The sequence below is a fragment of the Salvia hispanica genome, chromosome 2, assembly GCF_029641045.1.
Source record: "Salvia hispanica isolate PSC_SH4W2 chromosome 2, Shi_PSC_v1, whole genome shotgun sequence".
Lineage (NCBI taxonomy): Eukaryota > Viridiplantae > Streptophyta > Magnoliopsida > Lamiales > Lamiaceae > Salvia > Salvia hispanica.
Genome location: NC_142693.1, coordinates 23363770 through 23389655, shown reverse-complemented (window position 1 = coordinate 23389655; position 25886 = coordinate 23363770). Strand labels below are relative to the sequence as shown.

Genomic DNA, 25886 nt, shown 5'->3' with positions numbered 1-25886 from the left:
ACGTGTGGTCCACCTACACATAAAAGAGAGAGAGACAATGTCCTAATAATCAAATATTGCAGGTTTAATGTCAAACACAACCATGTTTATAAGTATTCAGCATACTTTAAAAAATATATAAAGAGGGGATAAATTTACTACTTTGGTCTTTAACTATTGCATGGAAAAATGAATAAGTAAAAAAGTGTGCTAAATTAAGGGTAAATTTATCAAATGATTTTATTGGGCATTTCCAAGAATTTTACAAGTTTCCCAAACTGTAAAATTTTTCTTTAAGTCTTGTCCATGCTATTGAGAAATCTGTTTATTTTACTTTATGGACTTTGACAATTAGTGGATTATAGTAGTTAAGATTGACGATGGTTAATTGTTTGTTTTAACAAGTTAAACTTAAGAAATAAGTTTATTACTAGTAACCTACCTTTTTGGATTACAAGGTTTGACGATTATTAGAACATGTTCGAATATTCCATTTGATTTATATTTTTATGTTATTTTTTACTTTTTTTTTATTGTTGGGCATGTGATTTTTTACTTCTTATTGTATGTTATGCACATGTTTTCTGTATAGATTGTTTTATTACTTTTCCTTTAGTTTAGCTATGACAAGAAAATTGCTTAATAAATATTACCAAGATGTCAAGAGCGTGCATAATTTCTTTTTTTTATTTGTTTTTTTACTGTATTCCTATATGCCACAGTAATGTCACATGTTTGAATGTATCAGTATGCTGTTAAAAGTAATTTTCACAATCTCTTTATAACCGTAAACAAGCTATGTTTTGATTCATTAGTGAGTTTCGTAAAAGACATAATAAGTTAGAGAAACACCTTAATTTAAACAAATCCAAACTTATTGTAATATTATACAAATATATTTAATTACTGGTAAAGTAAATATTAGGGTTTATATTGCTAATAATTTAATCCTTTTAAAATAAATAAATTTAAAATATCAATAAAATTGATTTTAATTAAAAATACAAAAGTAATTAGGTAAAGTAGTAAATATTTGAGTTTATATTATTAATAAGAAGAAATATAAATGATAAAATAAAGAAGGGACTAAGAAAAGAAAAAGTACGTTGAACCATAGACCTCATAGCCGAAAGGCTATATAAGTTAGAGTGAACTACAAAACTAAAGCAGTAAATGGGCAAATGAAGCTAAATGGACAAATACATCCCTCAAGGAGGGACTGAATTTATGAACTTTTTGACTGAAAATGTGATTTTGTAAATGCTGAGTCCCGGAAAGGTGCAAACCACATTTTCTGGATACTAGTTTTGTAGTTCATTCTATAAGCTAAACCATTGCATAACATGAATTGAAAACAAATACTACTACTCTAGAGGATATGTTATTTTCGGCTCAACTCTAGAGGATATTTGGGCTCCCCGGACGGTTAGGAGGAGGTGGCCCGCCCCTCCTAATTAGTCTGGTAAAGAGATAGTTCATGGTGTGCTGAAACTGATATTGAAAGCGAAATATAAAATCATTGAATTTACGATCTGTATGCTGCAGTTTCTTTCTCTTCCACGTATTGAACGAACTCTCTAAAACAGTACATACGAGTACTAATGCAATGATGCCCACTGTCCCAACAACTACTATAGCAACAATTTGGCCAACTGTTTGTGTTTCAATAGGATTGGTCATGATTAAGGATGTTCCATAACTCACTCCAATAGACACCATCGACGCCAACGTTGCATACAAGATGACTTCCACGAAAAGAGATGCATTTCTTGGCGCTCGCATGGCTACGAGTAAGATTACTAAGAGAGATGAAATGAAAGCGGCGTTGTTAGCATGAGAGAAGTATTTGTATAGTGTGGGATGTTGATAAGAGTATTTCTCTTATCTCTGGTCGGATAGAGGTTTGCAGAAGTCTCGGGAGGCTTATTCCCGTCGACCGCTTAGGGTTGAAGGAAAAAAACAGATTATGGAGAAGAGAAAGTAGGCGAATTATCGATAATCTTTATTGATGAATTTAGCGCCTATTTATATTCTAAGGACCCTAGGGTTTGTTCGACTTTACGGCCCGGGAAAGAACCCACAAAGAAAACCCGGAACGGAGCTTATAAATCGCTCGACCCAATTGTTCAAAAATAATAATAATAAGGATAATAACTAATGCAAAACATAATTAACTAAAATAATAAAAAAGAACGCCACGCCTTATTTGGAGACGTAGTCACCAAATCTGACCGGTGGCCTTGTTCTCCTTCTCGGCTTCTTGTTCGTCTCCCTCGGCGAAGGCCTTCCACGCTCAACCGTTTCACAGTTCAGCTCCTGCTCCAGCAACTCCTCGGTCTGTGCAACTTCGACGGCCACACGCTGCTGCTCCTCCGCCAGTGCCGAAGGGTCATCCGTATCAACTCCCCCGGATAGCAACATCCTTATCCTCAAGGATCAGGTCCGGAAAGCGACGACGAACCGTCGCGAGCGGTTCCCACGTCCGGTTCGCACCACCATCATCATCCCATTCAATCAAAGCTTCCTCCACCGGCACCCCATCTCGCCACACCGTGCGGCAAGCTAACCATTTCCGCGGCCTCGAAACCGGGCGGCTCCGTGCAAACAGAGGGGGCAACAACCAGCGCCTCCGGCGATACACCTCGCACAAACGGTCACAACAAGCTGACGTGAAACACGTTATGGACCCTACTGCCCTCCGGTAGATGCAGGCGATATACCATCCGCCCAATACGCTCCAATACCTCATACGGACCGAAGAACCTCCGCGCCAGTTTTGAAGACAGCGGCTTGGCCACCGAGTACTGCCGATATTGTTGTAGTTTCAACAACACCAAATCCCCCACCTCAAACTCCACATGGCGGCGGTGCTTGTTTGCCGCAGCGTGCATTCGCTGCTGTGCCTTCTCCAGATTGCCACGCAAAGCGACGATCAGTTCACCCCGTTCACGAATCAGCGTCGCCACATCAGAGGGCGTCGATCTTGACGGCTCTGGCGCCACCAACGGAGGGGGATCACGCCCATACAGCGCCTTGAATGGCGAAGTCCCCAGACCCTCGTGAAAAAAGCAATTTAAAGATAACTCCGCACAAGGCAAGAAGTTCGCCCATTTGTTCGGCTTATTCGCCACAAACGTCCTCAAGTACTGTTCCAACCCCCGATTTCGCACTTCTGTCTGGCCGTCAGATTGAGGATGATAAGAAGTGCAATTTATTACCACTCAAGCGCAACATCTCCTCCCACACATCGTTCAAGAAAACCGAATCCCTATCGAGACCAACGTCTTTGGAAAACCATGATGTTTAACTACGGTCTCAATAAATAAGTTAGCTACGCGCAAGGCGTTGAAATGCGGCCGCAGCGGTGCGAAGTGCGCATACTTGGTCAAACGATCCACCACAACCATAATGGTAGTGAAACCCCGAGACTGAGGGAGGCTTGTTACGAAATCCATTGACACGTCTTCCCAAACCTGCGAAGGGATAGGCAAAGGTTGCAGCAGCCGTGCCGGTTTCTGCGTCGAATACTTAGTAGTTTGACACTCCAAACAAGCCTCCACATATTTCTTAACATCACGCCTCATATCTTTCCAATAAAACTGCTCTGAAATCCGGCGAAAGGTTCTGTCCACCCCCGGGTGACCAGCCTGCGGCATTTTGGTGTTCATGAAGTAACGGCATTTTGGTCGCGGAAAACTCGCCCACGTAGATTCGGCGACCCCGATAAACCAATCCGTCTACAAACGACAGATTATTGCTCGCCGTGCCATCCCCAATCTGCGCACGGACGCCCAACAGCTCGTTTAGCGTATCCGCCTCGACGCGCAAAGTCTCCAAAATATCCGGCACCGGATGAGCCACTAGCGCTAGCAGCGCTGACTCCGTCTGCTCGCGGTCCGCAGCCCCTTTGTCGGGCGCCATGTCCCTCCTTAAAAAGGCATCCGCCACTCTGTTGGAAGCTCCGATCTTGTATTTGATGCGGAACTTGTACCCCATTGGCTTCCGCGCATAAAATTGTTGATCCGGAGTTTGGATAAACTGCTGCAACAACTCCTTCAAACTCTTCCGATCACTCCGAATCACGAACTCTCGTCCCGATCCCATTTTTGAACCGCCTCAACAATCGCATACAACTCTTTATGATATGTTGAAGTCACCCTTCTCCGCGGCCCCAACTTTTTGCTAAAATAGTCCTAGGGATGCCCATCCTGCAGGAGCACCGCGCCAACACCAAAGTCCGATGCATCAGTCTCGATATAAAATACTTTTGAAAAATCCGGCAAGCATAGCACAGGGGCCGACGTCATTGCAGCCTTCAAGGCCTGAAAACTGTCCTTAGCCGTAGAAGACCTAACAAACGCGTCCTTTTTGAGCAGCTCCGTTAATGGCCATGCAATCATCGCGTAATTTGCCACAAACTGCCGATAGTATCCGGTAAGGCCCAAGAATCCCCGCAACTGTTTGACCGACGTCGGGACAGGCCATGCAACCATAGCCGCGATTTTCTCAGGATCGGCCTTCAATCGCTCTCCCGAGATCAGATGCCCCAAATACTCAACAGTCATGCTGCAAAAAACACACTTGGATATCTTGACAAAAAACATATTAGCCTTTAATATTGTGAGTACCTCGTGCAAGTGGCGAACGTGGGATTCTAGGGTGGGGCTGTAGACCAAAATGTCGTCAAAAAAGACGATGACAAAGAGACGCAGCAAGGGCCGGAAGATGGCGTTCATGGCCGATTGAAACGTGGACGGAGCATTAGTCAGTCCGAACGGCATGACAAGGAACTCGAAATTTCCGGCGTGAGTTCGGAAGGCTGTTTTGAACATGTCATCCGCGTGCATTCGAATCTGATGATAACCGGAGCGTAAATCCAGCTCGGTGAAGAAACGGGCTGACCCTAACTCGTCAAACAATTCATCTGAGGTTGGGATAGGAAAGTGCTCCAGCACCGTGGTTGTATTCAAGGCTCTGTAATCAATGCAGAACCGAAAGGACCCATCCTTCTTACGAATGAGCAAAACTGGAGAAGAAAACGGGCTCTGACTAGGCCTGATCCACCCTGAGGCCAGCATCTCCTTGACCTGCTTCTCAATTTCGTTCTTCTGGAAGTAAGGGTACCTATATGGGTGCACATTGACAGGTTTGGCATTTGGGAGCAAATGAATGCGATGATCAAAGGGCCTGGGTGGCGGCACGCCAGTCGGAGTACAGAACACCGCCTCGTGTGAACGCAGAACCGCCAACACCATGGGATCCAGTTCGCCAGGAAAGTGAGGTGCATCAGTCGTGACACTGTGGTCATCGTGCTTGGGCACCGAGATCAGTTCATATAGTTTTGCCGCACCCTGCAGGGATAACAAATTGGCCACAGTTTTAAAGGAAGCTGGCCGTGCGGCTGGGGTGGACACCTTCAAACGAACTGGGATCCCGTTATGCACAAACTCCAATGTCCCATCCACAAAATCACTCATCACACGCCGTAAGGATTTCAACCAAGCCAAACCATGGATCACGTCCGGCCCATGAACAGGGAAAATATGTAAATCAATCAGGAACACATGCGACTGAATCACCACGCGAGTTTGCAGGCTAGCGTAGGAACATACCAACGAAGCGCCGTTACCCACGTATACTCGAAACGGCTTCACCGCAGTTAGTGGAAGCGATAGTTTCTGCGCCACAAACGGATGCAAAAAGTCATGGGAGCTGCTTGTATCCACCAAAATGACCACTGGGTCTGCACCAATCGTTCCCCTGAATTCCATAGCTTCCGGGTGCTGATGACCGTCCATCGCATAAATGTGAGAGAGATTAGCCGTGATGACCTCAGGTTCTTGATGTTCCAAAGGCGGTTCTATCTCCTCAACATCCTCAATATCCTCACTGCCCATATATGCGAGAAAGGGTCATTTATAGGCATGACCTTGCACCCACTTCTCCTCACAATACACACATAAACCCCGACGTGTTCGATCTGCCCGTTCTGCCGCCGTTAGATGGATTACAGGTAGCTTGGAATAACCGGGGCCCCGGGCATAAACAGGTCTGGTCGCCCTTGAGAGCGTTGTTTCTGTTGAGGCGCCGTTGCAGATGGCCCCTTTTGGTCCCTAGGTGTCCAGTTGCGGCGTTGGGGTCCTGCTGGGGTATTGACCTGTCGTTGCTACCATCAAACTCTATCGCCAGGGCCATTGCTGCCGCTACTGATCTCGGGTGATTATGCTTTACCTGACTACGGACCGGCCGCTGGAGACCCACAATATAGATCGGCAAAAAAGTTGATTCTTGAATATTTGGGATTCGATTACGCATCGTTTCAAAAGTAGTGTTGTAGTCCGCCAAAGATCCCGTCTGCACCAATTTAGCTATTAATCCCAAGTAATCCTCGAAAGCGCCGCCACACATCCTCCAAGAAGTCATTCCATAACACAACCGGGTTGCTGGCTCGATAATTAAACACCCATTCAGCCGCCTGCTGCTCGAAGAGCATTATTACGTAATGGAGACGCTATGCTTCGGGCATCATCAGATGATCAAAATAATACTGCACCCAAGCAATCCAATTCACAGCGTCTGTGCCGTTGAAGCGTGGAGGTTTCATCTTGACATCCTTCGGCTGCTCCCACTAACGCTGGCCCCACTGATTGTGCCACATCGGGTTGTCCCAAGAAGTCGGAGGACGTCCCGACGACAACCCCATCGCCTGCGTGAATCCCGGGGGTTCCCACGATGTCAGCTGCCCCAAACCAGCCTGCGATCCCATACCAAAACTGCCTAGAATACTCGGCATAGAAGAGGGTTGCGTCGCCGAACCGAACGCGTGATTTCCCGCGGGCATCCCCGACGCAGAAGATGGTTGCCCCCATGAACTTGGGTGATTCGGTATACTATTGATCACCGATTGTGTTGGGAGTGAAATTTGTGTTGTTTTCGGCATAGAATTAGTAAACCAATGAGATGGTAGACCTAAACTGCACACCGACTCCGATCTCGGCGGAACCAACCGGCGATCAAAGTCATCCATACGCGTCTCGAACCTCGCTAAAGATGCCAGAATATGTTCGAACATTGTTGAAACAGGGTTCGGATCCTGAGAACCCGATCCGGAAGAGGCGCTCACTGTAATTGGCGTCGCCGTGGACCGAACCATGGTGAAACTCGTCGTTCGTCCGACCTCCGAAGTGCTTGCGTCCATGAGTTCAGTGAAAGCACCAGTTTGATAAGAGTATTTCTCTTATCTCAGGTCGGATAGAGGTTTGCAGAAGTTTCGGGAGGCTTATTCCCGTCGACCGCTTAGGGTTGAAGAAAAAAACAGATTATGGAGAAGAGAAAGTAGGCGAATTATCGATAATCTTTATTGATGAATTTAGCGCCTATTTATATTCTAAGGACCCTAGGGTTTGTTCGACTTTACGGCCCGGGAAAGAACCCACAAAGAAAACCCGGAACGGAGCTTATAAATCGCTCGACCCAATTGTTCAAAAATAATAATAATAAGGATAATAACTAATGCAAAACATAATTAACTAAAATAATAAAAAAGAACGCCACGCCTTATTTGGAGACATAGTCACCAAATCTGACCGGTGGCCTTGTTCTCCTTCTCGGCTTCTTGTTCGTGTCCCTCGGCGAAGGCCTTCCACGCTCAACCGTTTCACAGTTCAGCTCCTGCTCCAGCAACTCCTCGGTCTGTGCAACTTCGACGGCCACACGCTGCTGCTCCTCCGCCAGTGCCGAAGGGTCATCCGTATCAGATGTGAAGATGCCATTATTGCTTTGGCGGCTCTGTGTGATGACGTGTCATCCTGCCACACGCCACCCGGGGGGTTGACAGCCGCACTGAATGCCGTGGCTATCAGGCCCACCACCACCATTGTCATGTCGGTCATCTCGCGATAGGTGTTGGGAATTGGGTCATATGCCAAAAGTAGTAACCTTTCAATTTCTGAAGGCTTAGTTGTGTGTTGGGAGTTCCCTCTCAAGATATCCAGCTGTGTTTTGCCCATGGAGTTCTCCGTTAGATTCTCTACTTTATAGTCATCCACCAAATATTTTACCATCTGAGATTTTGATACGATTATTCAAGTATACAAATAGAGTTAATGAAGCGAAATATACAATATGAATAATGAAAATCAAACACTCCCGATCGCTCCCAAAATATTTACCATCACATTTCCATTTTCATCCATTCCAAAAAAATTGTCATCTTTAATCCTTACTATTTTTTGTAGTGGGCCCTGCATTTCACTAACTCATTTTCACTCACATTTTATTACTATAGAACTAATACCATACTGTATAAAAATAAGACCCACATTGTACTATCCTCTTATGATGTTCGATCTCTCTATTCTTTTCACTTAATTTAAAAGGTCAATAACTGTTGGAGAGGAAAAGTCTTACAAACTAAGTTAAGTTTCATCGTCATATTCTCTCCATCTCTTTGACGAGGAAATAAGGAAAACATATACTACTCCATATTGAAAAAGAACACCTGTTTCCTCATTTTGAATCTAACTCATGATAATGGTATCGCATCTTTTAACAACTTCTATGCATATTAGGCCTCATTTTCAAGCATGCACCCTTATCCCTATGTGGATTGATCGTGGTTGCAACTCAAGCCGAATGTATGACTAAATTAAAAATCGATAAAAATCAAATGGCTAGCTATTTCATAGAACACAAACAAAGAGTTGGCACTTACCTCAACTTGATCGCACCTAACAGCCAAATGCAAGCGTGTGTCCCCATCATCATCCTTCACATTCACAAGGTCGCTCATTTCCTCAACCAAACACTCCAACGTCTCAAGCTGACGATGTTTCACGCACAAGTGCATCACAGTCTGGCCTCGATTAAGTCTCTCCATCGCAGGATACAAGTCCAGCTGAAGCAGCAGCTTTAAGATCTCGACATGCCCTCTAATGGCTGCAATATGAACCGGGTTCATGCCTTGATCATCTTGCCACCAGCGCATCTCAGGGGCTACAGATAACAATTCTCTGGCAATCTCAACGCGCCCATTTTCAGCTGCAAAATGTAAGAGACTTCTTGAACGTGGAAATGAAACATGATCAACAAGAAATGGATCTTGTTGCACAAGTATTTGGAAAGTTGCTACGTTATTCTTTGTTTCCTTTTTAGCTTCTTCTGAAACCATTAATTGTTTCAGCCAACTATATTTTTGCCTAAGCTTGTGATTTGCGAACTCATGATGCATACTCCCTCTGTCCCACTAGAATGAAACGTTTTCCTTTTTGGGTTGTCCCATTAAAAATGAAACGTTTTTTAAAATAAAAATAACTCTATCTCTACTTTTCCCTCTCTCTTACTTTACTCTCTCTTCTTTAACTCACAAAACAACACTACATAAAATCCTGTGCCGAAAAGCAAACGTTTCATATTTATTGGGACGGAGGGAGTATATATTATGTATATTTGTATATTCAACACACAGAGTAGGTTTCGGGTTTGAGAGAGAGAATACGTGTGAAATGAGTCACACGAAACATGATGGCATATATTATGCCCTTACTACACGAAGAATTATCCCTTACTTGTACTCTACATTTGGATTACAGTATTAATAAATCAATTATGTAGATTTTATATATAAAGTAATTATAATGATAGCATATATTTTTGATTCTGAAATCACAGTTTATTTTGAATATGTTCTAAGAAAGTCGGGAAAATATTTTCAGAATTAATTGAGGAAAGATTGATAGTACAAAATTACAAATTAGTTCTGATTATGCATAGACATGCCCTCTCATGGAAGAAATACAAAGTGTTGCGAAGGAATTCACAACTGAAACAGGGGCGAGAGATTCGCCGGATAAAGGTCCGTTCGCAGAGATGAATCTCCGTCGAGCAACCGGATTTCCCACGCCAATAAGGTTTTGGCCGTGGAGAAGGTAACTTTGCGAAAAAGTAATGCCAGGGAATTAGGAAATTTCTGATATATTGATTGATTTCATCAACTCACAGAATCCCTATTTATATATCTAAGGACCCTAGGTTGGGTTCGACTCGATCATACCAGGAAAGAACCAACAAGAAAACCCGGCACGGAGCTTATAATTACGCTCGACTCAAAAGGAATTAAATAAGTCCAAAACATAAAGCCCATAAAAATAATCCAAATGCTAAACTAACAGGACACCAATTAAAATAATAAAAGTACTAAACTAACGAGACACAAAGTCTCCAAACATCACCGGCTTCTTCCGTTGCCGCTTCGGTCTTCCCTCTTCCCTCGGTTCCACTTGGGCCTGACCCTTTTTTCCCTTCTTCCTTCGCATTCCCGCAACATTCTCTTCTGACCTCGCCAAGACGTTGTCACTGTTATCCTGCCTCACAGAAGTGTCTGTCTCTGTTATCGGGGCACTACTCGTATCAACTCTCCCCCGATTAAGAGGCTCCTTGTCCTCAAGGATGTGTGGAAAACGCCGTCGCACAGTCGACACCGGCTCCCATGTCGGCTGATTCTGCGAGGAACTCGCCCATTCCACCAAAACTTGATCGACAGCCTGATCACCCTGTAGAGCAACTCTTCGATCCAGAATCTGAATAGGCCTCAGAATCGGCCTCGTCCCCAAAATATCAGCGGGTAACTCGCCCTCTGATGAAGTCGATGAACCCTCAACAAACGGTTTTAGCAAGCTAACATGGAACACATCGTGTATGCGCGCACCAACCGGAAGTTTCAGATGGTACGCCACCGGACCAATCCGTTCAATCACCTCAAATGGACCATAAAATCGCCGTGCAAGCTTGGCTGACAGCGGCCTGGCTACTGAGTGCTGCCGATACTGCTGGAGTTTAAGCAAAACCTTATCACCCACTGAAAAGTTGACATCACGGCGGTGTTTATTTGCCGAGGAACGCATATGCTGTTGTGCCTGTTCCAAATTCTTTCGCAACTCCACTAAGAGTTCGCCCCTCTGACGAATTAATTCCATAGTGGGCGGGTCGTGGCGTTTGACCGACGGTTGCGCAGCGACCAAGGGTGGCGGCTCACGGCCATAAAGAGCACAAAAAGGAGAAGTGCCCAGCCCCTCGTGATGGAAGCAGTTAAGCGCCAACTCGGCCCAAGGTAGAAAATTCGCCCATTTAGTGGGACGGTCTGCCGCGAAAGTCCTCAAGTACTGCTCCAGTCCTCGATTGCGGACCTCTGTCTGCCCATCAGATTGAGGATGATACGCTGTCGAGAAGTGCAATTTAGTGCCGCTGAGGGTGAGCATGTTCTCCCATGCCTCACTCAAGAACACAGGATCACGGTCTGACACCAAGGTTTTAGGGAACCCGTGATGCTTAACCACTGTTTCTATGAAAAGACGAGCGACTCGCATCGCATCAAAACGTGCAGGCAATGGCGCGAAGTGCGCATACTTGGATAAACGGTCCACCGCGACCATGATAGTGGTGTACCCTTTGGATAGTGGCAGACCTACCACAAAATCCATGGAAACGTCATCCCAGACTTGAGTTGGGATAGGAAGGGGCTGCAATAAACCCCCTGGTTTCTGCGTGGAGTACTTTGTGGTTTGACACTCCACACAAGCGGCTACAAAACGCTTCACATCACGCCGCATATGTGGCCAATAAAACTGCATCGATATACGACGCAATGTACGGTCAAACCCGGGATGACCGGCCTGCGGAGTACTGTGATACTCGTACAATAAAGCCTCCTGGAGTGGCGAAAATTCTCCGACGTAGATTCTGCGGTCGCGATAAATCAGTCCGTCGCAAAAGGTGAACTTAGGATCAGCAGAACCACGCTCAATCTGACGGCGCAAGTCACACAGTGGAGCTGAAGATGCCGTTTCCTCCACCAGCAGCCGTATTATGTCGGGAATGGGGTGTGCTATCACACTAAGCATGGATGCATCAGGTTCTATCTCCTCATCCCGTCTAGACAAGGCATCCGCCACCCGGTTAGCCGCTCCGGACTTGTACTCAATACTGAATTTATAGCCCATCAACTTGCGGACGTACAAGTGTTGCTCGGGTGTCTGTATCACCTGCTGGAGCAATTCCCGAAGACTCTTCTGATCGCTGCGAATGACAAATTCTCTACCCAACAGATACTGTCTCCACTTTTGGACGGCCTCTACGATAGCGTACAACTCTTTATGGTAAGTGGACGCGCTTCGACGCCAGGGCCCCAACTTTTTGCTAAAAAAAGCCAATGGATGACCATCCTGCATCAGTACCGCTCCAACACCAAAATCTAAAGCATCCGTTTCTAAATAGAATGTTCGTGAAAAATCTGGTAGGCGAAGAACAGGGGCTGCCGTCATTGCCCGTTTCAAGGCCTCAAAGCTGTCAGCTGCAGCCTGCGTCCAGCGAAAAGCATCCTTTTTTAATAGGTCCGTCAGGGGGGCCGCTATCACTGCATAGTGAGCAATGAACCGACGGTAATATCCCGTGAGACCCAAAAATCCTCTAAGCTGTTTCACCGTTGCGGGTGTTGGCCAAGCCACCATCGCCTCAATTTTAGACGGATCCGCCTTCAGCTGCCCCTCAGTGATCAAGTGACCAAGGTAGTCCACCGTCTGACTGCAGAATGAGCATTTCGAGAGCTTGACAAAAAACTAATGCTCCTCCAAGATGGATAGCACGATGCGAAGGTGATCAGCATGAGAATCCAATGAAGGACTGTAGACCAAAATATCATCGAAGAAGACGATGACTGACTTTCGCAGGAAGGGCTGGAAGATACAATTCATGGCTGCCTGAAATGTTGAAGGGGCATTAGTCAAACCGAATGGCATCACCAAAAATTCGAAATGTCTGTCATGCGTGCGAAAAGCTGTTTTATAAGCATCCGCCTCATGCATCCTTATCTGGTGGTATCCCGAACGAAGATCCAACTTAGTGAAGTACCGAGCTGCACCCAATTCATCGAATAATTCATTTGCAGTCGGGATTGGAAAATGGTCAGGGGCCGTTGCCTTGTTCAGGGCTCTGTAATCGATGCAGAAGCGGAAGGTGCTGTCTTTCTTTCGAACTAGCAACACTGGTGACGAAAAAGGACTATGGCTTCGTTGTATGACCCCCTGATCGAGTATCTCCTTAACTTGCTTCTCGATCTCATTCTTCTGAAAGTATGGGTACCTGTACGGCCGGACATTTACTGGTTTGGAGTTTGGTAGCAAATGGATTTGATGATCAAACTGTCTAGCGGGTGGAAGAACCTGTGGCACCAGAAATACATTGGCGAAGGCGCGAAGAACCGAGCTGGTCGATGGTGGTAATGACGTCGGAAATTCCTCGACATCCGGCGGCAGATCAGATTGGGTGTGGGGGTCCAGCGCAACCAACTCATATAATTCAAATAACGTCGCCGATGACATGAGGCAGGCCAAGGAAGACAAAGAGATGCGACGAGGAGGCTGATCAATCCCCTGTAGAACAACCAATTCATCCCCTCTAATGAACTCCATGGACTTCGCAACAAAGTCCGTTGTTACACGCCCCAAAGATTCCAACCAATCCATACCCAAGACGACGTCCGGACCGTGAATGGGCAAAACATGGAGATCAATGACAAACAACGGGCCTTGGATCACCAATTTAGTCCCCTTACACATGTGCGAGCACAAAATGGATGCTCCATTGCCAACATATACTCGGAACGGTTTGATTGCCGTGAGGGGGAGGTGCAAGCGCTCGGCTATCCGAGGGTGTAAGGAATCGTGTGAGCTTCCAGTATCCACCAGGACCGTAACCCCTACCGACTCAATAGACCCGGACAATAACAAAGATTTCGAAGTCCGTTTCCCATCCATTGCGTGCAAATGAGAGAGATCTGTTGTCACCACTTCCTCATTCAACTTGTCATCCAAAGGATCATAAAATACATCCTCCTCATCATCGTCCGCGCCCATATAGGCCAAGAACCGGTGTTTGCAGACGTGACCTGAAACCCACTTCTCAGGGCAGTAGTAGCATAGCCCTTGCCGGGCCTTGTCAGCCTTCTGTGCCGCCGATAGGCGGATGATAGGAAGCTTGGATAAGTCTGACTGTCGTCCCAGTGCACCACCAGGTTGCCGATTGCCCGCAGCATGTGGCTGAGAATTTGCAGCTTCTGAGTGCAGCGGCGTCTGACCTGCCCGCTGGTCCCGCTGCTGCCACTGACGTCTTTGCTGCCCTCCCGATGGGTGGTTGTATTCCGGGCGGCAAGAAGCAATTCGAACCGCCAAGGCAAAAGCCGCTGCTAGGGATTGTGGTCGGTGGAGTAGGACCTCATCCTGAATAGGTTGCCTCAGCCCCGCCACATATAAATCCAAAAGAACATGGTCAGGAACCCCAATAGCACTGTTTTGCAATTTCTCGAAAGCTAATTGGTAATCAGAGACCGTACCTGTTTGTGTCAGTTTTTTAAGGAACCCGACGTGGCTCGTGTAGCAATTTGGGTCAAAGCGACGTCGCACGTCATCCAAAAATCCAAACCACGTTGCACTTTCATGGCTGGCCGCATAGCTCCAAACCCAATTTGCCACGTTAGGCTCAAAGAGCATGATAACATAATGCAACCGCTGATCTTCCGGAGTCCCCACATGATCAAAATAGTATTGTACACTCCGAATCCAATTGTTTACCTCCGTCCCGTCGAAACGAGGGGCCTCCATCTTGAGTTTGTTAGGCTTCTGGTCACCGATCTGTGTACCAAAAGCTGATTGTTGCCGGCTCGATGGGGCGCTCCAGCAAGAGGACTGGCTTATAAGATGAGGGCGTTGGATGCTTGCGTGGCTAAAAATACCAAAACCTGAGTAATCGGGCTGCCACGGTTGAGAGAGCTGTGGTTGGGGCTGCACAGCAGACACCGGCAGACCGGATCCCGAACTTAGGCTAAACGGTGGTAAGCCATATGAAGTAGTAAACGTTGACAGCACTGGTTGGGCAGACATTCCCCCTAGGGTTTGGGGCAGGGATAAGTAGTGGGCTCCCGATTGAACCAATGACCCAGGAATCGTGTGGTTGCCACCTATGGTATGCGGAATGGTCGACCAAGATGCCGGAGGAGTCCAAATAGGGGTCGATTGTAGTGGTGTTGTTAGGATGGATGACAGCGAACTCAACGGTTGGGTGGAGAACGGAGGCGCTGGAATAGGGCGGGTCATTGTCGGAATATCTCCACTCCGCCGGTCGTTCATGTCCATTCTGGACTCCAAGCGACCCACAGTCGCCGAAAGTCTCTCCAGTTGAGACGCGAATCGATCGATTGCGGCAGTCGGGTCGATGGGAACCGCTGGTGTAGTCGTGACCATGGATTCTGCGTTGGTTCGAACCGAAGAACCTTCAATCGTCATGAGAACCGAATGAAAGCACCAAAATGTTGCGAAGGAATTCGCAACTGAAACAGGGGCGAGAGATTCGCCGGATAAAGGTCCGTTCACAGAGATGAATCTCCGTCGAGCAACTGGATTTCCCACGCCAATAAGGTTTTGGCCGTGGAGAAGGTAACTTTGCGAAAAAGTAATGCAAGGGAATTAGGAAATTTCTGATATATTGATTGAATTCATCAACTCACAGAATCCCTATTTATATATCTAAGGACCCTAGGTTTGGTTCGACTCGATCATACCGGAAAGAACCAACAAAAAAACCCGGCACGGAGCTTATAATTACGCTCGACTCAAAAGGAATTAAATAAGTCCAAAACATAAAGCCCATAAAAATAATCCAAATGCTAAACTAACAGGACACCAATTAAAATAATAAAAGTACTAAACTAACGAGACACAAAGTCTCCAAACATCACCGGCTTCTTCCGTTGCCGCTTTGGTCTTCCATCTTCCCTCGGTTCCACTTGGGCCTGACCCTTTTTTCCCTTCTTCCTTCGCATTCCCGCAACATTCTCTTCTGACCTCGCCAAGACGTTGTCACTGTTATCCTGCCTCACAGAAGTGTCTGTCTGTGTTATCGGGGCACTACTCGTATCACAAAGTCTCAAGTGCAACACAGTCTGACCGCGATGCAGTCTCTCCATCGCAGGAGACAAGTCATGCTGAAGCAGAACCTCCAAGATCTCGACGTGCCCTCTCATGGAAGCAATGTGAACCGGGTTCATGCCTTGATCATCGACCCACCAGCAAATCTCAGGGGCTACAAACGACAATTTTCGGGCAATCTCAACGTGCCCTTTTGCAGCTGCAATGTGAAGGGGTGCCGATTTTTGGGAGTCGATGTCTCGAGCTAGATCCGAGTAATTAAGCCTCAATAACTCTTCCACTGTTCCCACTTGTCCATGGATTGTTGTTATATGTAGAAGATTTCTTGATTGTGAAAATGAAACTTGATCGGCATCATATAGTGATTAGACTTTAAATCGACGGAAATGAATAATTGTAGCAGTAATATAGAAGTACTACTTTCTTATTGTACTGATACTGTTGAAAATGGTGAATTCATTGGAGGGAGAAACGAAGAGCATGAAGAAATGCAGAAACTCGACGTTACGGGAGAGAGAAGAGAGAAAGGGAAAATATCTTTATTGACTACATTGTGGAATTGTTTACTACAATTTACAATAAAATGTCTTTTATATAGGCTGGAAAAATGCTAAACTAGCTAACCAAATTACTATTTTATTTTCTATTTCAACAGATACAATGAATGAGATTCGATCGATTTCTCTCAATTCCTCCGTAAATATCTTCCCCGAAATTCATCCAAGTGCTCACGCAATTTCTCCTTTATAAAAGTCACGATTGACCCTCCATATCAAACATCGGATTGCGTATCTAGTGTAGACTGATAAAATATGCGAAAGATTCGATTAAGATCTCGATGGTGAAGTTTCAGTGTCTTCCACCTAGAGTACGAAGTCGTTATAATAAACCAGCCAAGTACTAATACAATGATGCTTCCGAACCCAGCGGATAGTATAGCAATAATTTGGCCAACTCTTTGTGTCTCTGCAGGATTTGTAATGATTATGGAAGTTCCGTAACTCACTCCAATAGATGCCATCGACACCCATGTTGCATACACTATGACCGCCATGAATATTTCTGCAATATTTGGCGCTTCCAAGGCATTGAGAAAGATTACCAAGAGAGATGAAACGAAAGCGGTGGTGTTAGCACGTGAGAAGAGCTTGTATAGTTTGGGATGAGATGATGCCATCACTGCTTTGCCGGCTCTGTGTGATGATGTGTTGTCCTGCCACACACCTCCCGGGGGGGCACTGCCGCACTGAATGCCATCGCGGCTATCAGGCCCACCACTACCATGGTCATGCCGCTTATCTCTTTGGCCCCCATGAAATCAATTGATGGCTGGATTGTGCCGTTTTCAATCAAATATTCCCTCATCTGAGATTTGATGCAATAATTCAAGCAACTAAATAGAGTTAATTTTATGAAATAGTACTATACAATATGGATGGTATAAATTAAACGTTAGTCACCAACTTATAATTTCAGAAAATTCTAGCCAATTACCCCTAACCATGGTTGATTCGTATTCTTTTGAATGTGCTATAACTTTTTTTATAAAAAGCAACCCATTTTACCCTTTACTTTTTCAAAAGAATTCAACTAATCCATATTAATACTACTTTCTAAAGATAAAGGGCATTCGAGTAAATTAGTGAGTAGTATATGTTTATATGTATGTTAGTACAATCTAATATTTCAACCAAGCAACTTTTTTTCCTCGATTCAATCTTTACCTATAAACTATATTGTATTATGGCAAACAAATGAACAAACACCTATATGGATTGATTGTCGTTGCAACTCAAGTTGAAATGTATGACTAAAGTTTTCAGAAAAAGAAAAAAAATTTGTTAGCTAATTCATGGAACTAAAACCATGAACTCAAACAAAAAAGAGATGGTACTTACTTCAATTTGATCGCATCTAACAGCCAAATCGTAGAGTGTCTCTCCATCATCATCCGTCACTAGTACAAGACGTTGCACCATGTTTTGCGCACAAGTGCAACACAGTCTGACCGCGATGCAGTCTCTCCCTAGCAGGAGATAAGTCATGTTCAAGCAGAACCTCCAAGACCCCGACTTGCCCTCTCATGGCTGCAATATGAATCGGGTTCATGCCTTGATCGTCAAGCCACCAACACATCTTAGGGGCTACAGAAAACAATTTATTGACAATCTCAACGTTCCTTGTTCAGCTGCAATGTGAAGAGATGATGACTTGTTGGAGTCGACATCTTGAGCTAGCTCTGAGTTTATACTCAGCAACTCTTCCACGATGCCCAGTTGTCCCGCCATTGTTGCTATGTGTAGGAGATTTCTCGAACGGGAGAATGAAACTTGATCAACAAGAAATGGATCTTGTGGCACAAGTGTTTGAAAAGTTGCTACATCTCCCGTTGTTACCGTATCATATAGTTTCTTTTCTGGTGTCTCTGAAACAATTGCTTTGGGCGGCTCCATTTTCGCCTCTTTTTTTTTTTCACATATAAGCTTGTGGTTTCCAAACGCATGATGTATATATATTATTTTTATTTGTATCGTAAAGAAGACATAATCACCTAAGGAAATCGAATTTTCCTAGTAGCGACAATCGTAGGATACAAGCAAAAAGGAGATTCTTTGAGTGAATACTATTATTGAGATGGGAAGTTTTGTATGACTTCATATTACGTACCAAATAAGAGAATTTATCCCAAAAAAAAAAAGAATCGACTCTCTTAAGAGCCAATGTACTTGTTGGTCACGACCACCAGTCCAAGTCGGGTCCAAATGTTCTTACTCCCTCCGCTCCGCGGTAGTTTAGAAAAATGATAGTAATATATAGTTAAAGTAAAGAAATAGTAAAATAAGAGAGAATAATGTAGATAAGACTCTTCTCTATTTTTCTAAAATGAGTGCAGAAAATGAAATGACTCAATTCCTGTGGAACGGAGGGAGTATTTGTTACGGCCAAATTGATACATATTGATAACGACTGATCCATTAATCATAATCGAATCCACCATAAATTTATGTTGTTTTTGGTGATTTTCATATTGAATGAGTTGCTAATTGTTTTCATTAAAAAACCAACCACTATTGAAAAGCGTTTTAATGAATTAAACAAACAACTTCAAAAATCGTTCGAAATTTCTTCAATAATTTGTCAAAAGAAATATTGTGTTTGCATTAGAAAACACGGAGGAACTGATAAACAACTGAACAACAAATCCCAAGAACAATTCGAACACAAATTTTTCATAAATTGAATCCAAACAATGAAAGAATCATAAATAAATGAATTATCAATTCGTTCCAACATGCATTCGCTCTGATACCAATTGTTGGAATCAAATTATTGATTCAAATATATCATACATGTTGAACATAAAGCGGAAGCATACATAGATTTGGATTCATAGTGTTTGATGTTCTTGATGACTCTGAAGTATGAAAATTAGTCTTCTAAGTATCAGCGCATTCACATATTCATTCACATTCTCTGTAATATGTGAAGTAGTATTATACGCCTGATCAATAAGAATGTGATTTTATTGATCTATTTATAGGTTGCACTTGAGGACCATAATCATGTATTTAGAGAACAAATCTCTAACTTTATTATAACTCTAATTTAAACAAAATTAAAGTTATTCTAAGTAGTATATGCACAATAGTCCTCATACTCTTATAGAAAATCATTAGAGCCTACAAGTTATATTTAATTTAATAGATCACGTAATCGGGTCATTCAAATAAATAGTCATAAATATTATACAATCTCTAGACGATCATGTTGGACCATATTAAAATGTTCCATCAGAGAACTTATCCCAAAAGTAAGAATCCCCTCTCACTAGCCATTGTATTTGTTGGTCACGACTAGTTTATTTTCCGGACCACCAGTCCAAGTCGGGTCCAAATGTTCTTATTTGAGGACTGATTCATTAATCATCATCGAATCCACCATAAATTTCTGTTGTTTTTGGTGATTTTCATATTGAAATGAGTTGCTAATTGTTTTCATTACTCATGATTGGTTTGTGAATCATGGGTTGAATGTATCAATCCAATTTCGTGTTCTTACTTACTATATCTATCTATGGTGTTAAAGAGCAAATGTTCTCTATAACATTTCGTCAAACATTTGGCAAGCATCTGCTCTTGATAACGTGTCGTCGAACAGTTGGAAATTATAACTGCAAGCCCTGGATCAAGTCCGAAGATCAACGGCAGATATTCGATGAAGACAGTAAATTCAAAGTCATTTTGAGAAGAACTAGCCAAGCTAAGTATTGGGAACTCCATCACTTTAGCTTGAGGGGGAGTGTTAGAATGAGATCGCATCATATCGGGAGAATATTATGTGATTGATATGGGAGTATATTATGCCCAAATTAGAGTAGAGCAATTATTGTAATTTTAGGTTTATCATATACGTAGAATACCTAGCCTATAAATATGTAATCCATGTAGCATATTATTCATTCAATAATACAGAAGAAAACTTCTCCCACCAATTTTAACAATAACATTTATTGAGTAGATGTATAATATCACTACAAGACCTTGATGTAGTATGCAATGGAGGACTCCTTATTACACGAATATAGAAAGACACTATACAAACTTAATTAGTTACTTTCATGGCTCTTAATCTAATCCCCAAGGTCTTTAGTAATCATCTCCGGACTCTTGTACTACATTTTCAGAAATCCAACAAGGACTCATTTCTATTGACGAGATATAGAAACACATTAAATTCTAACTGTGTTTACATCTCTTTCGAAATTCAATACTATCCTTTTCAACTCTCTTAGTAATTGATAACAATAGCGTCGGATTCGATGAGCTACCGTAAGATCTTCATGTTCATGTTTCACTCTCTTCCACGTAAAGTAAAACCACGGCAACCACATGTGGACGTTTATGAATGCATAGACGCCCAAAAATCCAAAGACTACAATAGCAACAACTTTGCCAGGTGTTTGTGTTTCAATAGGATTCGTCATGATTAAGGAAGCTCCATAACTCACTCCAATAGACGCCATCGACACCACGGTTGCAGCCCGGGTGGTTACCACGGCAAGAAATGAATTAGTTGCCGCTAGGGGGGCGACGAGTAATATTAGGAAAGACGAAACGAAAGCGGTGGTGTTAGCACGAGAGAATAATTTGTATAATTTGGGATGAGCATATGCCATCACCGCTTTACCGGCTCTGTGTGATGTCGTGTCTTCCTGCCACACTCCGCCCGGGGGGCTGACGGCCGCCTGAAACGCCATTGCAGCTATCAGGACCACCACCACCATTGTCATGCCGGTCATATTTATGAGGTAGATAGGCGTTTCTGTTGTATCCTTCTCCGTCAGATATTCTATCATCTGAGATTTTGATGCAACAAACTGTTAGTCACCAACTTAATTTCAATAAATTCTAGTAAGAATTGTTAGGAAATTAGCAGAGATAATATCATGGATATAACATAATGAATTTTATCAAGTTAGGTTCGATGTATTTCTACGTCTGGCCATATTAAGACAATGATTTTCATTATACTTGCAAAATTATAATGTCCCAATTACCATTTTAGGATATCCACAGTTTGTCCTAATCCGTTAATCATTACACTCACATTCCACTATAAAACTGGTACGGAGAATATAAGCGGGAACTACATTCCGTGCAAATCAAAGTGGGACTATAAATAGGTGAAGGAGGGAGTACAATGTAAGAGTAATATATATATGCAAAAGTAATGAAACCTATTCCTAGTTATGATAGGATTAGAATTGGACCTAAAATATAATCGTACGACACCCCAATACTTAAACGAATTGTAGGAGATAATTTTTCATTTCCTGGAATTAATTAACTTACTTTCAGGTTTCATACTCAAATTTCTGTCAATGCATAATAATATTATATTAATTAACTTTAACTCACGCATGATAATATTATATATATGGCATCTTATTCCATCTTTTTTAATCTCTATTTTCTCGTGGTAAATTGACAACCAAAGAAAAAGCGTCCTTACCTCTTTTGCTTTGCACCTATAAGCCAAATCAATGGCCTTCTCCCCGTCATCGTCCTTCACAGCCACAAGAATGCCCAATTTCTCTGCCAAAAACTTCAATGGCTCAAGCTGACGATGTTTCACGCACAAATGCAACACAGTCTGGCCTCGATGAAGTCTCTCCATAGCAGGAGACGAGTCATTTTCAAGCAGAACCTTCAAGATCTCAACATGCCCTTTCATGGCAGCAATATGAACCGGGTTCATGCCTTGATCATCGAGCCACCAACACATCTCAGGGGCTATAGGAAACAATTTATCGACAATCTCAACGTGCCCTTGTTCAGCTGCAATGTGAAGAGATGACGACTTTTTGGAGTCGACATCTCGAGCTAGCTCTGAGTTTATCCTCAACAACTCTTCCACGATGCCCACATGTCCGGCCATTGTTGCTATATGCAGGAGATTTCTTGAACGTGCGAATGAAACTTGATCAACAATAAATGGATTTTGTCGCGCAAGTATTTGGAATGTTGCTACATCTCCCCTTGTTGCAGCATCATATAGTTTCATTTCTGGTGTTTCTGAAACAACAGCTTTGGGCGGCTCCATTTTCGCCTCTCTTTTTTATTAACATATAAGCTTGTGGTTTCCTAACGCATGATGTATATATAGCAACAATCGTAGGATATAAGCAAAAGAGAAAAGTCGAAAAGTAAAAAGGAAAAGTAAAAAGGAAAAGAAAAAAGGAAAAGAAAAAGGAGATTCTTTGAGTGAATACTTTTATTCTTTATTGAGATGGGAAGTTTTGTATGATTTCATATTGATAACGACTGATCCATTAATCATCATCGAATCGAATCCACCATAAATTTATGTTGTTTTTGGTGATTTCCATATTGAAATGAGTTGCTAATAATTGTTTTTTGGTGATTTCCATATTGAAAAGCTTTTTAATGAATTAAACAAACAACTTCAAATTTTCGTTTGAAATTTCATCAATAATTTGTCAAAAGAAATCTTGTGTTCGCATTAGAAAACACGGACGAACTGATAACATCTGAACAACAAATCCCAACAACAACTCGAACACATAATTTACATAAATTGAATCCAAACAATGAAAGAATCATAAATAAACGAATTATCAATTCGTTCCAACATGCATTGGCTCTCATACCAATTGTTGGAATCAAATTATTGATTCACATAAATCATACATGTTGAATACTGTTGAAAAGTAAAATGCGGAATATAAAAGACTATTGCAGAAAGTAAAAGACGGGAGAACCGTAAAGACTACATTGTGATTGACTTGAATTAATCCTCTCAATGGTTACACAACCTTTATAGGCTCTAATTCTAGCTATACATGGAAAATATATTCTAATTATACTAAACTTCCTCACTTGCCTTCTTGTTCTCCAACTAATTAATTTTCTCATTCCAACAAATACAATTGATAAACATAAAGTGGAAATATGTGAAGTAGTATTATAGGCCTGATCAATAAGAATGTGATTTTATTGATCTATTTATAGGTTGCACTTGGGGACCATAATCATGTATTTAGAGAACAAATCTCTAACTTTATTATAACTCTAATTTCAACAAAATTAAAGTTATCATAGGTAGTATATGCACAATAGTCCTCATACTCTTATAGAAAATCATTTGAGCCTATAAGTTATATTAATTTAATAGATCACGTATCGAGTCATTCAAATAAATACTCATAAATATATACAATCTTTAGACGATCATGTTGGACCATATTAAAATGTTCAAATAGAGAACTTATCCCAAAAGTACGAATCCCCTCTCATCAGCCAATGTACTTGTCGGTCACGACTAGTTTATTTTCCTGATCACCAGTCCAAGTCGGGTCCAAATGTTCTTATTTGACAACTGATTCATTAATCATCATCGAATCAACCATAAATTTCTTGTTTTTGGTGATTTCCATATTGAAATGAGTTGCTAATTGTTTCCATTGCTCCTGATTGGTTTGTGAATCATGTGTTGAATGTATCAATCTTATTCCGTGTTCTTACTTACAATATCTATCTACGGTGTTAAATACAATTATCACTACCAATAGAGAGACATTTCGTCGAACAGTTAGAGAGCAAATGTTCTTGCTAACATTTCGTCAAACATTTGGCAAGCATCTGTTCTTGATAACCTGTTATAACTACAAGCCCTGGATGTAGTATGCAATGGAGGACTTCTTATTACACGAATATAGAAAGATACCAATTCATACTCAATTAGTTACTTTCATTGTGTTGGGAAAAGTGGTGATAATTATCAAAGAGTATCAAAAATAAATTGATACTTGCGCAGCAGAACTAGGATAATTCTTTTCCCTTTTGCTGGATTAAATAATGGGACCAAACCAAGAAAATAAATTTGGTGCAGAATAAAACGCGAGACCAGAATTTTACGTGGAAAACCCAAATCGGGAAAAACCACGAGACCGAAGTCTAAATCTTCCACTATGTATATAGTAGGCTTACAAATTCTCCCTAAACACTCTATAGGGGAAATACAAATCTCAAGTTGAATAACTTGGAATACACACAAGAGGAGTGAGCAACAATTTCAAGGGAGATAGGAATTTTTCCTCACTTTTTTCTTCTCTCAAAATGCAGTCACCGAAACTCTCTCTTGCTCTCTCTCTCACTAGCTGATGTGATTTTAAGCTCTTGCACACTTCTTCACCGATGGAAGTGAGCTGTATTTATGGAGCAATTGAGCTGCAACTTTCTTCCCCTACAACCGCCACTACAGCCGTCCCTATAGCGGCAATAGTTGAAGGAGGATACCATTTGTGGACTTACGTAGTGTAAATACTGCCATTTCTATCTTGTTGCATTTATTGCAACATCTTCACCAATCTTTTATGGTCAAAGATGGTGGCTTCCACATGGGGTGGAAATACTCAACAATTCTCCCCCTCCACCTCATGTGGGGATTCAATGAGACCCGTTTCTTGCCTGCAGATCTCAAGCTTATCTCGGGGTAAGGACTTGGTAAGCATATCGGCACCGTTCTCATCGGTGTGCACCTTCTCCAGCTGCAAAAGCTTTCCGTCAAGTGCTTCTCGTATCCAGTGATACCTCACATCAATATGCTTCGTTCTTGAGTGAAAACTCGAATTCTTACTCAAGTGAATTGCGCTTTGACTGTCGCAGTAAAGCACATACTTCTCTTGCTTCAAGCCCAACTCTTGCAGAAACTCCTTTAACCACAACAGGTCTTTACAAGCTTCCGTCATAGCTATGTACTCTGCCTCTGTTGTGGATAATGCCACGCATTTTTGAAGTTTCGATTGCCACGAGATAGCTCCCCTTGCAAGTCTCATCAGGATTCCGGACGTGGACTTCCTGGAATCTATGTCACCAGCCATGTCTGCATCCGTATATCCATCTAGTAGGATATGGTTGTCGCCAAACTTCAGACAAAGTCTAGAAGTACCTCGCAGGTACCGAAATATCCATTTCACTGCAGTCCAATGCTCCTTTCCCGGGTTAGAGAGAAATCTACTAACCACACCAACTGCGTGAGCTATGTCTGGTCTGGTGCATATCATAGCATACATTAGACTGCCCACCGCAGAAGCATATGGCACCTTCTTCAGCTCTTCCTTTTCTGTCTCACTTGTCAGGCATTGCGCCGAGCTGAGCTTCATATGACCCGCAAGTGGAGTGGTGACTGGCTTGGACTTGCTCATAGTGAATATTTCAAGAACTTTCTCAACGTATTGTTCCTGAGATAACCAGAGCTTCTTGCTCTTCCTAACCCTGAAGATCTTCATTCCAAGGATCTGCTTAGCCGCGCCCAAGTCTTTCATCGCAAAAGACTCGCTAAGCTCTTTCTTCAGCTCAACAATTTTGCTGGCATCATGGCCTACAATCAGCATGTCGTCAACGTAGACTA

The 25886-nt window shown here is 42.8% G+C and overlaps 3 protein-coding genes and 1 pseudogene across 4 annotated transcripts; all 4 read right to left on the bottom strand.

The window, feature by feature from the left end:
* Positions 1 to 1377: 1377 nt before the first annotated feature.
* On the bottom strand, positions 1378 to 9148 carry LOC125189607 (uncharacterized). The gene is made up of 4 exons (XM_048086870.2): positions 8693 to 9148; positions 7739 to 8042; positions 1573 to 1841; positions 1378 to 1470 (listed from the first exon to the last, which is right to left on the bottom strand). The coding sequence occupies exons 1-4, from the start codon at positions 9146 to 9148 to the stop codon at positions 1378 to 1380; spliced, it is 1122 nt and encodes a 373-aa protein (XP_047942827.2).
* LOC148931837 (uncharacterized) lies at positions 5396 to 6583 on the bottom strand (annotated as a pseudogene).
* Positions 9149 to 12590: 3442 nt separating the features above from the next.
* Positions 12591 to 14909, bottom strand: LOC148931836 (uncharacterized). The gene has a single exon (XM_089064917.1). It carries the CDS (start codon positions 14907 to 14909, stop codon positions 12591 to 12593), a length of 2319 nt encoding a protein of 772 aa, XP_088921043.1.
* A 5536-nt stretch (positions 14910 to 20445) lies between these two features.
* LOC125202376 (uncharacterized) lies at positions 20446 to 22562 on the bottom strand. Of its 2 annotated transcripts, XM_089064452.1 has the most exons (3): positions 21966 to 22562; positions 21141 to 21309; positions 20446 to 21032 (listed from the first exon to the last, which is right to left on the bottom strand). In XM_089064452.1, the coding sequence occupies exons 1-3, from the start codon at positions 22554 to 22556 to the stop codon at positions 20683 to 20685; spliced, it is 1110 nt and encodes a 369-aa protein (XP_088920578.1). In that variant the 5' UTR covers positions 22557 to 22562; the 3' UTR covers positions 20446 to 20682. The 2 variants fall into 2 exon arrangements, with proteins under 2 accessions (XP_088920578.1, XP_047956718.1); XM_048100761.2 differs by having other exon boundaries at positions 20446 to 21309.
* Positions 22563 to 25886: the final 3324 nt, after the last annotated feature.

Excerpts from the sequence above, each read along its gene's own strand:
- LOC125189607 (XM_048086870.2), bottom strand. The coding sequence starts at position 9,148 with ATGGTTTCAGAAGAAGCTAAAAAGGAAACAAAGAATAACGTAGCAACT. Across the intron at positions 8,043-8,692 it reads TTAGGTGCGATCAAGTTGAG|ATGGTAAAATATTTGGTGGA; the intron begins GTAAGTGCCAAC and ends TCAAAATCTCAG. Across the intron at positions 1,842-7,738 it reads AGCAATAATGGCATCTTCAC|ATCCCACACTATACAAATAC; the intron begins ATCTGATACGGA and ends ACTCTTATCAAC.
- LOC148931836 (XM_089064917.1), bottom strand. The coding sequence starts at position 14,909 with ATGTCTGCCCAACCAGTGCTGTCAACGTTTACTACTTCATATGGCTTA.
- LOC125202376 (XM_048100761.2), bottom strand. The coding sequence starts at position 22,556 with ATGGAGCCGCCCAAAGCTGTTGTTTCAGAAACACCAGAAATGAAACTA. Across the intron at positions 21,310-21,965 it reads ATAGGTGCAAAGCAAAAGAG|ATGATAGAATATCTGACGGA; the intron begins GTAAGGACGCTT and ends TCAAAATCTCAG.